General features: G+C 41.4%; 1 protein-coding gene across 2 annotated transcripts in view; it reads left to right on the top strand.

Moving 5' to 3' along the window:
- Window positions 1-16,749, top strand: part of tspan11 (tetraspanin 11) — a 35,337-nt gene that overhangs the window by 6,975 nt on the left and 11,613 nt on the right. Inside the window, exons 4-6 of one of the 2 annotated variants that reach the window (XM_045700041.1) lie at window positions 6,521-6,595; window positions 7,625-7,729; window positions 8,257-8,415. In XM_045700041.1, the coding sequence (XP_045555997.1) occupies window positions 6,521-6,595; window positions 7,625-7,729; window positions 8,257-8,415 (339 nt within the window). Of the gene's footprint in view, window positions 1-6,520; window positions 6,596-7,624; window positions 7,730-8,256; window positions 8,530-16,749 lie in introns of those variants that run through there. The other variant, XM_045700040.1, reaches the window with a different exon arrangement.

Raw genomic sequence — 16,749 nt, 5'->3', positions numbered from 1 at the left:
TATATTGAAAGTAGTGCATGGCTCATAGATAACTTTCAGGATAAGATACTAACTAATGCTGTAGTTCGTGTGAGATATCTCTTTAATGGCAGTGTTGGTGTTTGCATAAGAAAGGGGCTGGTTATATACTGTAGCTACAGGTGACTGGTAAAATGAGAGAACACAATGAAACAAGGAGAATGGAGCTATCTGCACTCTGTTCTCCCTAAGGGAATATTCATTTAGAACATCCGTTTAGCTTGTCCCAATTCCAACTCACCTTGGTTGCACTCATCACTTTTGGGTACATTGTATGTACTTTCCTTTACCCCAGATACCGTTTTCCTTTGAAACGTCCCTGTACCTGACGCTCCTTCCCTGCACCCCTGCTCTCACAGCTCCACTTGTGTCTTTCTCTTGTGCGTGTGTGCGCGCGCGCGTGTGTGTGTCTGTGTGAGCGTGTGCATCTCTGTGTGTGTGTGTGTGTGTGTGTGTGTGTGTGTGTGTGTGTGTGTGTGTGTGTGTGTGTGTGTGTGTGTGTGTGTGTGTGTGTGTGTGTGTGTGTGTGTGTGTGTGTGTGTGTGTACGCTGGGAGCTGACAAATGAGCTGACAATACTGTCCTCATTGTTTTAAAGAGACAGGCCAGGCAGGAGAGGAGCAGGCCGGAGGTGGGCCACTAACTCTGCGACTGCAGCAGGATTGATTATAGTCAGGCATTAGTAGTTATACATGAAACTGATGGAGGGGGGAGAGGGGGCTTTGGGTGGTGGAGGGCAGTGGTATAAAGTACTTAAGTAAAAATACTTTAAAGTGCTACTTAAGTAGTTTTTTGGGGTACCTGTACTGTACTTTACTATTTATATTTTTGACAACTTCTACTTTTACTCCACTACATTCCAAAATAAAATAATGTACTTTTTTACTCCTTACATTTACCCTGACACCCAAAAGTACTTTCAAATGCTTAGCAGGACAGGAAAATGGTCCAATTCACACACTTCAAGAGAACATCCCTGGTCATCCTACTGCCTCTGATCTGGTGGACTCACTAAACACACATGCTTCATTTGTAAATTGTGTCTGAGTGTTGGAGTGTACCCTTGGCTATCAGTAAATAAAATAAAAAATAGAAAATGGTGCCGTCTGGTTTGCGTAATGTAAGGAATTTGAAATTCTTTAACTTTTACTTTTGATACTTAAGTACATTTGATCAATTACATTTACTTTTGATACTTAAGTATATTTAAAACCAAATACTTTTAGACTTTTACTCAAGTAGTATTTTAGTGGGTGACTTTCACTTTTACTTGAGTCATTTTCTATTAAGATATCTTTACTTTTACTAAATGAGAATTGAGTACTTTTACCACCACTGGTGAAGGGTGTGTTTTGGTTGTGGGGTTAGTGTGAGTGTGTGTTTAATGGAGACGCTTGAGTGAAGAGTTGGTGTTCATCAGATCAATATGGTTGTGGGGTGAGTGTGTGTTTAAAGGAGAGGCTTGAGTGAAGAGTTGGTGTTCATCAGATCACTATGGCTGTGGGGTTGTATGAAAGAGACATGTGTCTATGTGTGTGTGTGTTTGTGTGTCTGTGTGTGTGTTTGTGTAGAATACAATATAATGCAATGTTATTGCCAATCAACAATGACTGTTAGGAATTAGCTTTAGTGTGGTGTGTAATAATACACCTCCCACCTTCCTCCATCTGCCATAACCAATAATCTGGCATTACCAAACACACACTGTTTGTTGATGATGATTATGATGTGTGTGCGCTTGTGCGTGTGGCTATGCGGGTGCACGTGTGTGTGTAGCCTGTTAGGGGGCAAGGTAAAGAGGCTGCTTTAGACTATGGTCTCCTAAATGAAGGCTTGTGTGTGTGTGTGTGTGTGTGTGTGTGTGTGTGTGTGTGTGTGTGTGTGTGTGTGTGTGTGTGTGTGTGTGTGTGTGTGTGTGTGTGTGTGTGTGTGTGTGTGTGTGTGTGTAGCTTTGTTTTTCCTCACCACCACGCGTCACATCAGCGCCAGGCTGGGAATGAGCGTCTGTCTCCCGGTGATGGCCTTGAGCGCCACGCTGCACGCCAAACGCTTTGTGTCCCGCCTCTACGACAGGTGTGCCTAATTAGCCCTGCTGTGTGTATGTGTGGGAGTGTGTTAGTTGCTTCATTTCAATTTTGTATGATTAATTGTGTGTGTCTATTTAGTGTTTGTGTGGTTGTGTGTGTGTGTGTTTGTTGTGTGTGTGTGTGTGTGTGTGTGAATGTGCATGAATGTGCGTGTGTGTATAGCTCTCTAAAAAGCTCAACCACCAGTCTTGTTAGTCCATTGTTGCTTTGTGCGTGCGTGCGTGCGTGCGTGCAAAACATACTCACCATTTACATACTCTGCTGTTAAATCCAAACAGTGTTATGTCACAATGATACAGAAGAAGATTTTACACAGGAGATAATGGTTGGTTGGAACCGCCTACCCCCCAGCCACCCCCATTTCTCATCGATTTAAATACACATATTGATATCTTCCAGACTAATTGGCTAATAAGGTGCTAATTAGGCCACTGAGACTTGTGTGATGTCCTCTCTTCTTCTCCAGTAGCATACTAATGATGGTTTCATTTTAACAAAGTGTTTTTCTATTAATGTTGCATTGTGTGGTAACGATATCTATGAAACATCCACAGAAGATTAATTTATAGCACCTTAGTTATATCACCCCGTAACATAGACTTTATAAGCATTGCTTGAAAAAAATCCATAACAGCTCATAACTCCTTTTAGGAATGTGTTGGATGGACATTGGTGGTACAATGCATTATAACACTTGATTCATTCATAATGGCTGATGATCCATATGAGTGAATATTAATGTATGTATGCCTTCAGTGCATCATTTAGAACTCATTATTGAAAGGCAGTTTAAATACCATGTGTTATTAGTATTATTATTATTATTATTAATTATCGAGAAGTGACTGAAAGAAAGTCTTACCCGTATTTTGTCTCCCATGAAGCCTGGATTTCAGCTCTATATCAACATAATCATACAGTAGCTAATCCCTGGATCAAAGCTTTATGATTCTGTCAATATTGCTGTTGTTTTCTGGTGTTATTGTTGCTCCACTGAACTAAGTACTGAATGTACTGGTTTGGAGGTGTTATGTTTTTTTTACTGAGTACTAGTTTAGAGGTGTTGCTGGGTTTTTTACTATTAGTTTGGAGGTGTTGCGTTTTTTTTTACTATTAGTTTAGAGGTTTTGCAGGGTTTTTTACTATTAGTTTAGAGGTGTTGCAGGGTTTTTTACTATTAATTTAGAGTTGTTGCAGGGTTTTTTACTATTAGTTTAGAGTGGTTGCAGGGTTTTTTACTGAGTACTAGTTTAGAGGTGTTGCAGGGTTTTTTACTATTAGTTTAGAGTTGTTGCAGGGTTTTTTACTATTAGTTTAGAGATGTTGCAGGGTTTTTTACTATTAGTTTAGAGTTGTTGCAGGGTTTTTTACTATTAGTTTAGAGATGTTGCAGCGTTTTTTACTATTAGTTTAGAGTTGTTGCAGGGTTTTTTACTATTAGTTTGGAGGTGTTACTAGGGTTTTTTACTATTAGTTTAGAGTTGTTGCAGGGTTTTTTACTATTAGTTTGGAGGTGTTGCAGGGTTTTTTACTATTAGTTTAGAGGTGTTGCAGGGTTTTTTACTATTAGTTTGGAGGTGTTGCAGGGTTTTTTACTATTAGGGTTTTTTTACTATTAGTTTAGAGTTGTTGCAGGGTTTTTTACTATTAGTTTGGAGGTGTTGCAGGGTTTTTTACTATTAGTTTAGAGGTGTTGCAGGGTTTTTTACTATTAGTTTGGAGGTGTTGCAGGGTTTTTTACTATTAGTTTGGAGGTGTTGCAGGGTTTTTTACTATTAGTTTTGTCACAAGTACTGCCGTGTTGAAGGGAGGACCAATACGCAGCAGGAATGTGGATGCTCATCTTTTAATTAGATATAAAGCAGCATACACAAAAAACAAGAAAGAACAACGACGGCCAGTATCGCAGGCTATACCCAGCAGTGCAAACAACAACTACCCACGAAACACAAAGACAAACACGCCCTACTATATAGGACTCCCAATCAAAGGCAACTCAACACACCTGCCTTCAATTGGGAGTCCAACCCCAATTAACTATACATAGAAAAACAACCCTAGAACCTATACCAACCACTAACACACCCCACTACACCACACACAAAACCCCATAATACAAAACAAATATACCTCTGCCACGTCCTGACCAAATATAATACAACTAATACCTAAATATTGGTCAGGACGTGACAAGTTTAGAGGTGTTGCAGGGTTTTTTACTATTAGTTTAGAGGTGTTGCAGTTTTTTTTTACTGAGTACTAGTTTAGAGGTGTTGCAGGGTTTTTTACAATTAGTTTGGAGGTGTTGCAGGGTTTTTTACTATTAGTTTAGAGATGTTGCAGGGTTTTTTACTATTAGTTTAGAGTTGTTGCAGGGTTTTCTACTATTAGTTTAGAGGTGTTGCAGGGTTTTTTACAATTAGTTTGGAGGTGTTGCAGGGTTTTTTACTATTAGTTTAGAGATGTTGCAGGGTTTTCTACTCTTAGTTTAGAGATGTTGCAGGGTTTTTTACTATTAGTTTAGAGTTGTTGCAGGGTTTTCTACTATTAGTTTAGAGGTGTTGCAGGGTTTTCTAATATTAGTTTGGAGGTGTTGCAGGGTTTTTTTTACTATTAATTTAGAGTTGTTGCAGGGTTTTTTACTATTAGTTTGGAGGTGTTGCAGGTTTTTTTTTACTATTAATTTAGAGTTGTTGCAGGGTTTTTTACTTTTAGTTTAGAGGTGTTGCAGGGTTTTTTACTGAGTACTTGTTTAGAGGTGTTGCAGGGTTTTTTACTATTAGTTTTGAGTTGTTGCAAGGTTTTTTAGTATTAGTTTGGAGGTGTTGCAGGGTTTTTTACTATTAGTTTAGAGGTGTTGTGTAACGACGGTCGTCAGGAATGGACCAAGGCACAGCGGGTTGAGTGCTCATAATTAATTTTTTAATGAAAACACTTATACAAACAAAACAAAACGATGGACGACGAATACAGACTTGAATGCAAACAACAGCAATTCAAGTGACAACCTCCCACAAATTACAAACACACCCTAATATATAGGACTCTCAATCAAAGGCAACTAGACAACACCTGCCTTCAATTGAGAGTCCACACCCCAATTAACTAAACATAGAAAACAAACTAACTAGAAAGAAAATAGACTAACAGAGCAGTGACCAAAAAACCCCGGAATACATAAATCCACTACCCTCTACATAATACACACACCCCGAACCACATAAACCAAATACTCTCTGCCACATCCTGACCAGCGTACACTACCAAAATAACCCTCATACTGGTCAGAACGTGACACGTTGCAGGGTTTTTTACTGAGTACTTGTTTAGAGGTGTTGCAGGGTTTTTTACTATTAGTTTTGAGGTGTTGCAGGGTTTTTTACTATTAGTTTAGAGGTGTTGCAGGGTTTTTTACTATTAGTTTAGAGTTGTTGCAGGGTTTTTTACTATTAGTTTGGAGGTGTTGCAGGGTTTTTTACTTTTAGTTTAGAGGTGTTGCAGGGTTTTTTACTGAGTACTAGTTTGGAGGTGTTGCAGGGTTTTTTTCTTTTAGTTTAGAGGTGTTGCAGAGTTTTTTACTGAGTACTAGTTTGGAGGTGTTGCAGGGTTTTTTACTGAGTACTCGTTTGGAGGTGTTGCCGGGTTTTTTACTATTAGTTTGGAGGTGTTACTAGGGTTTTTTACTCTTAGTTTAGAGGTGTTGCAGGGTTTTTTACTATTAGTTTGGAGGTGTTGCAGGGTTTTTTACAATTAGTTTAGAGGTGTTGCAGGGTTTTTGGTTCTGTTCATTGTTCTTCCCTCAGGTGTTTTATGTCTCTCTTAGGTCTCAGTACATTTAGCTGTCTGCGACGGAAATCAAAACCTCTCTCGCTTTTCTTTTTCTTTCTCTCTCTCTCTCTCTCTCTCTCTCTCTCTCTCTCTCTCTCTCTCTCTCACTCTCTCTCTCTCTCTCTCTCTCTCTTTCTCTCTCTCAAATATTAAACGTATCCCCCTCCCTCTACACTCTGTTCGTTCCCTATTCCCCCCTCTCTTTCTCTGCTAGGAGAAATTTGACAGACATCTCACACCCCTAATTCAGTTCTCCTCATTCTGCACAGTCTGTCACATGGCTCTCTATTCCTCTGGTCTTTTTTTATTCTCTCTGTCAGCTTTGGGAATGCAGGTGCGTGACAATACAAAGGTACTTGATGAAACGTTTTATATCTGCATTGTCACAATAACTGAGTGACTTTTGGTAGGAGTCTAAGAGTGAGTGTCGGTTAAGATGTTAAGTGAGACTGTTTTTAACAGAGACATGCAGTTAATGCAGCATTTTGTCTTATGTTCAAGAGAGTTTTGCCTGTAAGTGTTGAACTGAACTGTGTTAAGACTGATCTCTCTCTCTCTCTGTCTCTGTCTCTCTCTCTGTCTCTCCAGTATTTCTGCTGTCTGTTATTGATCTTTCTCATAGAGCTGGTGGCAGGAGTCCTGGCCTACGTGTATTACCAGAGGGTGAGTGACTACTTCTCCACTTTCATCTTTTATCCTCTTGTGTACCCATCCCTCCCTTCCTCCCTCTTCCCCCCCCCACGTATTTGTTTTCTTTTTAAATACTGATCTATTCATTGAGTCTGGAGTGCAGTTCTGGGACTGCATCTCCATTGCATTTGAGTAGCCATGTGTGTGCATGTGCATGCTTACCTGGTGTGTGTATGATACCTGTGTAAAGACCATGTATCTGGAGCCTCAACCCTGAGCCCTGATCTCCAGACAGAGCTCAACCCTGAGCCCTGATCTCCAGACAGAGCTCAACCCTGAGCCCTGATCTGCAGACAGAGCTCAACCCTGAGCCCTGATCTGCAGACAGAGCTCAACCCTGAGCCCTGATCTCCAGACAGAGCTCAACCCTGAGCCCTGATCTCCAGACAGAGCTCAACCCTGAGCCCTGATCTCCAGACAGAGCTCAAGTCTGAGCCCTGATCTCCAGACAGAGCTCAACCCTGAGCCCTGATCTCCAGACAGAGCTCAACCCTGAGCCCTGATCTCCAGACAGAGCTCAACTCTGAGCCCTGATCTCCAGACAGAGCTCAACCCTGAGCCCTGATCTCCAGACAGATCTCAACCCTGAGCCCTGATCTCCAGACAGAGCTCAACCCTGAACCCTGATCTCCAGACAGAGCTCAACCCTGAGCCCTGATCTCCAGACAGAGCTCAACCCTGAACCCTGATCTCCAGACAGAGCTCAACCCTGAACCCTAAGATCATCCTAATCTCACACATCTGTCTGTCTTTCAGTATAATCAGAAATAAATGGTAGACTCAAAATCCTGGTGAGGGGAGATCTTATTCACTGGAGTTGAGTTGAGTTTCAGATAAATCTAAACATAAAGTCTTACACAAGCAAGCTAACCCCACTTCACTCTCCTCTTTCACTCTAACTGAGGTGTTCTCTCTCTCTCTCTCTCTCCTTGTATACCCCCTTCCTCGCTGTCCCTCCGTCCCTCTCCCTCTCCCCTCCCTCTGTTTCCCTCCCTCCCCTAGCTCAGTGAGGAGCTGAAGCAGCACCTGAATGAGACCATGACAGAGAACTACGCCCAGCCAGGGAAAGAGGCCATCACCCTGGCCGTGGACAGACTACAGCAGGACGTAAGGACTCAATCTCCCATTAGCCTTTGCTTAGTTTTTCTTGTAGGGACAGGAGCGCCAGTGGTAAAGCTGGTTGACATTAGTTATGGTACATAGTTGTTACACTCAACTGATAAAGCTGCTGTAGGACACACACACACACACACACACACACACACACACACACACACACACACACACACACACACACACACACACACACACACACACACACACACACACACACACACACACACACACACACACACACACACACACACAATCATCCCTGTTCACCTTGAAGCATGTGAGGTTCAATGTTAATCATATGCGAGGTCACGTCCACTATATGGGTACAGTATGATGCAAAATGTCAATGCAGTCTGTAATACGTAGTTATGACTACTTGGTTTACAAAGGTTTTTTGTGATGTGTTTTTTCTGCCTCTTCATTATTTTGTTGATTTGATTTGAATTAGATGTGATGGTTTTCAGACATTAACTAAGTGTAGCTAATGATAAACACAATCCCACTCTTCTGTTGGTCAGTTCAAGTGCTGTGGCAGCAACAACTCGTTTGATTGGCTGCATAGTGTGTACATGACCTCGGCGGTGTCGGAGGGCAGGGTGGTCCCGGACAGCTGCTGTAAGACCATCACCACCCTCTGTGGCCGCAGAGACCACCCCTCCAACATCTACAAGACTGAGGTGGGTGGGACCATTGGAAAATCATCATTCAACAGCAAATATGTGCCAAATGGGTTACAGCAGACTTTAAGTGGTCATAACTGGACATTTCCACAGTAGAAATGTGTTATGTTGTCTTTCTATTTCATAGCGATGACAGCAGAGCCCAGCACTGTCAGTGGAATGGAACTGTCCGTCATGATTTCAGATCTAACCATTTGTTCATATTTAATGGATCAATACAATTCAAGTTGGATCCGAAAATATTTCTTCAAATAAATCTTTCAAAAAATATCAATGGATCTCGTCATGGAACAATTGATCAATATTTCAGGACCAGAAGGTTGTATTGGGCATCGACTGATTTGTAATGTCTGAAATGGGGACAGACAGATGATATGTCCCTCAGAGCTCGACTGTCTCCTTTCATATTCTGTCTATGAAACTGAAACAGTCAAATACTCTGGTTTGGAAAGTCACTTTTGCCAACAACTTTTCTCTACTTGACAGGCTTTCTTATCAGTAAGGGCTGATAGCGTAAGCGCTCTGAGAATATTTAATAAAATATTTGAGATGCTACTTTCGCTTTTATCTGTGACAAGCAGGAGAAGTCTGTCCTTGTTTCTCTCTTTCGCACACACACACACACACACGTCTCGCTCCTTGGTTCCCGCTATCATCACTCCAGTTGTCAGTGTCACTCCAGTTCAGAGTAGTGAAACATTGATAAAATCTCTTTATAATTAAACAAAGTTTATATGGGTGGAACTGAAATATTTACTGTGCATTTAGGGAGTCCGCTGTGGTTGACAGCTCCCCACACACTCGGAAAACACTTGGGTTGAAAATGTGCTCGTCAATGGGTTTTCACTTCCATAGGAAGCTGAGATGTTTAAAAAAAAATGTCCTCAGAACTGTGACTCACAACGTGGCTTGAAACAACCTACTCAGTCAAAGCTCTTTGGTAAAACAGTATGACACTGGATGTACGGAGGTGACTGCCCATGGATGTTTACGTTCACTCCATCCAGCCATGGCTCCTCAATGCCCCCTCGACCCACATCTGAGTGGCGTGTGTGTGTGTGTGTGTGTGTGTGTGTGTGTGTGTGTGTGTGTGTGTGTGTGTGTGTGTGTGTGTGTGTGTGTGTGTGTGTGTGTGTGTAGCTTTGTTTTTCCTCACCACCACGCGTCACATCAGCGCCAGGCTGGGAATGAGCGTCTGTCTCCCGGTGATGGCCTTGAGCGCCACGCTGCACGCCAAACGCTTTGTGTCCCGCCTCTACGACAGGTGTGCCTAATTAGCCCTGCTGTGTGTATGTGTGGGAGTGTGTTAGTTGCTTCATTTCAATTTTGTATGATTAATTGTGTGTGTCTATTTAGTGTTTGTGTGGTTGTGTGTGTGTGTGTTTGTTTGTGTGTGTGTGTGTGTGTGTGTGAATGTGCATGAATGTGCGTGTGTGTATAGCTCTCTAAAAAGCTCAACCACCAGTCTTGTTAGTCCATTGTTGCTTTGTGCGTGCGTGCGTGCGTGCGTGCAAAACATACTCACCATTTACATACTCTGCTGTTAAATCCAAACAGTGTTATGTCACAATGATACAGAAGAAGATTTTACACAGGAGATAATGGTTGGTTGGAACCGCCTACCCCCCAGCCACCCCCATTTCTCATCGATTTAAATACACATATTGATATCTTCCAGACTAATTGGCTAATAAGGTGCTAATTAGGCCACTGAGACTTGTGTGATGTCCTCTCTTCTTCTCCAGTAGCATACTAATGATGGTTTCATTTTAACAAAGTGTTTTTCTATTAATGTTGCATTGTGTGGTAACGATATCTATGAAACATCCACAGAAGATTAATTTATAGCACCTTAGTTATATCACCCCGTAACATAGACTTTATAAGCATTGCTTGAAAAAAATCCATAACAGCTCATAACTCCTTTTAGGAATGTGTTGGATGGACATTGGTGGTACAATGCATTATAACACTTGATTCATTCATAATGGCTGATGATCCATATGAGTGAATATTAATGTATGTATGCCTTCAGTGCATCATTTAGAACTCATTATTGAAAGGCAGTTTAAATACCATGTGTTATTAGTATTATTATTATTATTATTAATTATCGAGAAGTGACTGAAAGAAAGTCTTACCCGTATTTTGTCTCCCATGAAGCCTGGATTTCAGCTCTATATCAACATAATCATACAGTAGCTAATCCCTGGATCAAAGCTTTATGATTCTGTCAATATTGCTGTTGTTTTCTGGTGTTATTGTTGCTCCACTGAACTAAGTACTGAATGTACTGGTTTGGAGGTGTTATGTTTTTTTACTGAGTACTAGTTTAGAGGTGTTGCTGGGTTTTTTACTATTAGTTTGGAGGTGTTGCGTTTTTTTTACTATTAGTTTAGAGGTTTTGCAGGGTTTTTTACTATTAGTTTAGAGGTGTTGCAGGGTTTTTTACTATTAATTTAGAGTTGTTGCAGGGTTTTTTACTATTAGTTTAGAGTGGTTGCAGGGTTTTTTACTGAGTACTAGTTTAGAGGTGTTGCAGGGTTTTTTACTATTAGTTTAGAGTTGTTGCAGGGTTTTTTACTATTAGTTTAGAGATGTTGCAGGGTTTTTTACTATTAGTTTAGAGTTGTTGCAGGGTTTTTTACTATTAGTTTAGAGATGTTGCAGCGTTTTTTACTATTAGTTTAGAGTTGTTGCAGGGTTTTTTACTATTAGTTTGGAGGTGTTACTAGGGTTTTTTACTATTAGTTTAGAGTTGTTGCAGGGTTTTTTACTATTAGTTTGGAGGTGTTGCAGGGTTTTTTACTATTAGTTTAGAGGTGTTGCAGGGTTTTTTACTATTAGTTTGGAGGTGTTGCAGGGTTTTTTACTATTAGGGTTTTTTTACTATTAGTTTAGAGTTGTTGCAGGGTTTTTTACTATTAGTTTGGAGGTGTTGCAGGGTTTTTTACTATTAGTTTAGAGGTGTTGCAGGGTTTTTTACTATTAGTTTGGAGGTGTTGCAGGGTTTTTTACTATTAGTTTGGAGGTGTTGCAGGGTTTTTTACTATTAGTTTTGTCACAAGTACTGCCGTGTTGAAGGGAGGACCAATACGCAGCAGGAATGTGGATGCTCATCTTTTAATTAGATATAAAGCAGCATACACAAAAAACAAGAAAGAACAACGACGGCCAGTATCGCAGGCTATACCCAGCAGTGCAAACAACAACTACCCACGAAACACAAAGACAAACACGCCCTACTATATAGGACTCCCAATCAAAGGCAACTCAACACACCTGCCTTCAATTGGGAGTCCAACCCCAATTAACTATACATAGAAAAACAACCCTAGAACCTATACCAACCACTAACACACCCCACTACACCACACACAAAACCCCATAATACAAAACAAATATACCTCTGCCACGTCCTGACCAAATATAATACAACTAATACCTAAATATTGGTCAGGACGTGACAAGTTTAGAGGTGTTGCAGGGTTTTTTACTATTAGTTTAGAGGTGTTGCAGTTTTTTTTTTACTGAGTACTAGTTTAGAGGTGTTGCAGGGTTTTTTACAATTAGTTTGGAGGTGTTGCAGGGTTTTTTACTATTAGTTTAGAGATGTTGCAGGGTTTTTTACTATTAGTTTAGAGTTGTTGCAGGGTTTTCTACTATTAGTTTAGAGGTGTTGCAGGGTTTTTTACAATTAGTTTGGAGGTGTTGCAGGGTTTTTTACTATTAGTTTAGAGATGTTGCAGGGTTTTCTACTCTTAGTTTAGAGATGTTGCAGGGTTTTTTACTATTAGTTTAGAGTTGTTGCAGGGTTTTCTACTATTAGTTTAGAGGTGTTGCAGGGTTTTCTAATATTAGTTTGGAGGTGTTGCAGGGTTTTTTTTACTATTAATTTAGAGTTGTTGCAGGGTTTTTTACTATTAGTTTGGAGGTGTTGCAGGTTTTTTTTTACTATTAATTTAGAGTTGTTGCAGGGTTTTTTACTTTTAGTTTAGAGGTGTTGCAGGGTTTTTTACTGAGTACTTGTTTAGAGGTGTTGCAGGGTTTTTTACTATTAGTTTTGAGTTGTTGCAAGGTTTTTTAGTATTAGTTTGGAGGTGTTGCAGGGTTTTTTACTATTAGTTTAGAGGTGTTGTGTAACGACGGTCGTCAGGAATGGACCAAGGCACAGCGGGTTGAGTGCTCATAATTAATTTTTTAATGAAAACACTTATACAAACAAAACAAAACGATGGACGACGAATACAGACTTGAATGCAAACAACAGCAATTCAAGTGACAACCTCCCACAAATTACAAACACACCCTAATATATAGGACTCTCAATCAAAGGCAACTAGACAACACCTGCCTTCAATTGAGAGTCCACACCCCAATTAACTAAACATAGAAAACAAACTAACTAGAAAGAAAATAGACTAACAGAGCAGTGACCAAAAAACCCCGGAATACATAAATCCACTACCCTCTACATAATACACACACCCCGAACCACATAAACCAAATACTCTCTGCCACATCCTGACCAGCGTACACTACCAAAATAACCCTCATACTGGTCAGAACGTGACACGTTGCAGGGGTTTTTTACTGAGTACTTGTTTAGAGGTGTTGCAGGGTTTTTTACTATTAGTTTTGAGGTGTTGCAGGGTTTTTTACTATTAGTTTAGAGGTGTTGCAGGGTTTTTTACTATTAGTTTAGAGTTGTTGCAGGGGTTTTTTACTATTAGTTTGGAGGTGTTGCAGGGTTTTTTACTTTTAGTTTAGAGGTGTTGCAGGGTTTTTTACTGAGTACTAGTTTGGAGGTGTTGCAGGGTTTTTTTCTTTTAGTTTAGAGGTGTTGCAGAGTTTTTTACTGAGTACTAGTTTGGAGGTGTTGCAGGGTTTTTTACTGAGTACTCGTTTGGAGGTGTTGCCGGGTTTTTTACTATTAGTTTGGAGGTGTTACTAGGGTTTTTTACTCTTAGTTTAGAGGTGTTGCAGGGTTTTTTACTATTAGTTTGGAGGTGTTGCAGGGTTTTTTACAATTAGTTTAGAGGTGTTGCAGGGTTTTTGGTTCTGTTCATTGTTCTTCCCTCAGGTGTTTTATGTCTCTCTTAGGTCTCAGTACATTTAGCTGTCTGCGACGGAAATCAAAACCTCTCTCGCTTTTCTTTTTCTTTCTCTCTCTCTCTCTCTCTCTCTCTCTCTCTCTCTCTCTCTCTCTCTCACTCTCTCTCTCTCTCTCTCTCTCTCTTCTCTCTCTCAAATATTAAACGTATCCCCCTCCCTCTACACTCTGTTCGTTCCCTATTCCCCCCTCTCTTTCTCTGCTAGGAGAAATTTGACAGACATCTCACACCCCTAATTCAGTTCTCCTCATTCTGCACAGTCTGTCACATGGCTCTCTATTCCTCTGGTCTTTTTTTATTCTCTCTGTCAGCTTTGGGAATGCAGGTGCGTGACAATACAAAGGTACTTGATGAAACGTTTTATATCTGCATTGTCACAATAACTGAGTGACTTTTGGTAGGAGTCTAAGAGTGAGTGTCGGTTAAGATGTTAAGTGAGACTGTTTTTAACAGAGACATGCAGTTAATGCAGCATTTTGTCTTATGTTCAAGAGAGTTTTGCCTGTAAGTGTTGAACTGAACTGTGTTAAGACTGATCTCTCTCTCTCTCTGTCTCTGTCTCTCTCTCTGTCTCTCCAGTATTTCTGCTGTCTGTTATTGATCTTTCTCATAGAGCTGGTGGCAGGAGTCCTGGCCTACGTGTATTACCAGAGGGTGAGTGACTACTTCTCCACTTTCATCTTTTATCCTCTTGTGTACCCATCCCTCCCTTCCTCCCTCTTCCCCCCCCCACGTATTTGTTTTCTTTTTAAATACTGATCTATTCATTGAGTCTGGAGTGCAGTTCTGGGACTGCATCTCCATTGCATTTGAGTAGCCATGTGTGTGCATGTGCATGCTTACCTGGTGTGTGTATGATACCTGTGTAAAGACCATGTATCTGGAGCCTCAACCCTGAGCCCTGATCTCCAGACAGAGCTCAACCCTGAGCCCTGATCTCCAGACAGAGCTCAACCCTGAGCCCTGATCTGCAGACAGAGCTCAACCCTGAGCCCTGATCTGCAGACAGAGCTCAACCCTGAGCCCTGATCTCCAGACAGAGCTCAACCCTGAGCCCTGATCTCCAGACAGAGCTCAACCCTGAGCCCTGATCTCCAGACAGAGCTCAAGTCTGAGCCCTGATCTCCAGACAGAGCTCAACCCTGAGCCCTGATCTCCAGACAGAGCTCAACCCTGAGCCCTGATCTCCAGACAGAGCTCAACTCTGAGCCCTGATCTCCAGACAGAGCTCAACCCTGAGCCCTGATCTCCAGACAGATCTCAACCCTGAGCCCTGATCTCCAGACAGAGCTCAACCCTGAACCCTGATCTCCAGACAGAGCTCAACCCTGAGCCCTGATCTCCAGACAGAGCTCAACCCTGAACCCTGATCTCCAGACAGAGCTCAACCCTGAACCCTAAGATCATCCTAATCTCACACATCTGTCTGTCTTTCAGTATAATCAGAAATAAATGGTAGACTCAAAATCCTGGTGAGGGGAGATCTTATTCACTGGAGTTGAGTTGAGTTTCAGATAAATCTAAACATAAAGTCTTACACAAGCAAGCTAACCCCACTTCACTCTCCTCTTTCACTCTAACTGAGGTGTTCTCTCTCTCTCTCTCTCTCCTTGTATACCCCCTTCCTCGCTGTCCCTCCGTCCCTCTCCCTCTCCCCTCCCTCTGTTTCCCTCCCTCCCTCCCCTAGCTCAGTGAGGAGCTGAAGCAGCACCTGAATGAGACCATGACAGAGAACTACGCCCAGCCAGGGAAAGAGGCCATCACCCTGGCCGTGGACAGACTACAGCAGGACGTAAGGACTCAATCTCCCATTAGCCTTTGCTTAGTTTTTCTTGTAGGGACAGGAGCGCCAGTGGTAAAGCTGGTTGACATTAGTTATGGTACATAGTTGTTACACTCAACTGATAAAGCTGCTGTAGGACAACAACACACACACACACACACACACACACACACACACACACACACACACACACACACACACACACACACACACACACACACACACACACACACACACACACACACACACACACACACACAATCATCCCTGTTCACCTTGAAGCATGTGAGGTTCAATGTTAATCATATGCGAGGTCACGTCCACTATATGGGTACAGTATGATGCAAAATGTCAATGCAGTCTGTAATACGTAGTTATGACTACTTGGTTTACAAAGGTTTTTTGTGATGTGTTTTTTCTGCCTCTTCATTATTTTGTTGATTTGATTTGAATTAGATGTGATGGTTTTCAGACATTAACTAAGTGTAGCTAATGATAAACACAATCCCACTCTTCTGTTGGTCAGTTCAAGTGCTGTGGCAGCAACAACTCGTTTGATTGGCTGCATAGTGTGTACATGACCTCGGCGGTGTCGGAGGGCAGGGTGGTCCCCGGACAGCTGCTGTAAGACCATCACCACCCTCTGTGGCCGCAGAGACCACCCCTCCAACATCTACAAGACTGAGGTGGGTGGGACCATTGGAAAATCATCATTCAACAGCAAATATGTGCCAAATGGGTTACAGCAGACTTTAAGTGGTCATAACTGGACATTTCCACAGTAGAAATGTGTTATGTTGTCTTTCTATTTCATAGCGATGACAGCAGAGCCCAGCACTGTCAGTGGAATGGAACTGTCCGTCATGATTTCAGATCTAACCATTTGTTCATATTTAATGGATCAATACAATTCAAGTTGGATCCGAAAATATTTCTTCAAATAAATCTTTCAAAAAATATCAATGGATCTCGTCATGGAACAATTGATCAATATTTCAGGACCAGAAGGTTGTATTGGGCATCGACTGATTTGTAATGTCTGAAATGGGGACAGACAGATGATATGTCCCTCAGAGCTCGACTGTCTCCTTTCATATTCTGTCTATGAAACTGAAACAGTCAAATACTCTGGTTTGGAAAGTCACTTTTGCCAACAACTTTTCTCTACTTGACAGGCTTTCTTATCAGTAAGGGCTGATAGCGTAAGCGCTCTGAGAATATTTAATAAAATATTTGAGATGCTACTTTCGCTTTTATCTGTGACAAGCAGGAGAAGTCTGTCCTTGTTTCTCTCTTTCGCACACACACACACACACACGTCTCGCTCCTTGGTTCCCGCTATCATCACTCCAGTTGTCAGTGTCACTCCAGTTCAGAGTAGTGAAACATTGATAAAATCTCTTTATAATTAAACAAAGTTTATATGGGTGGAAC

Source organism: Salmo salar, chromosome ssa17 (assembly GCF_905237065.1).
Source record: "Salmo salar chromosome ssa17, Ssal_v3.1, whole genome shotgun sequence".
In the NCBI taxonomy this organism is placed as follows: domain Eukaryota; kingdom Metazoa; phylum Chordata; class Actinopteri; order Salmoniformes; family Salmonidae; genus Salmo; species Salmo salar.
This window is presented reverse-complemented; position numbering and strand designations above follow the sequence as displayed.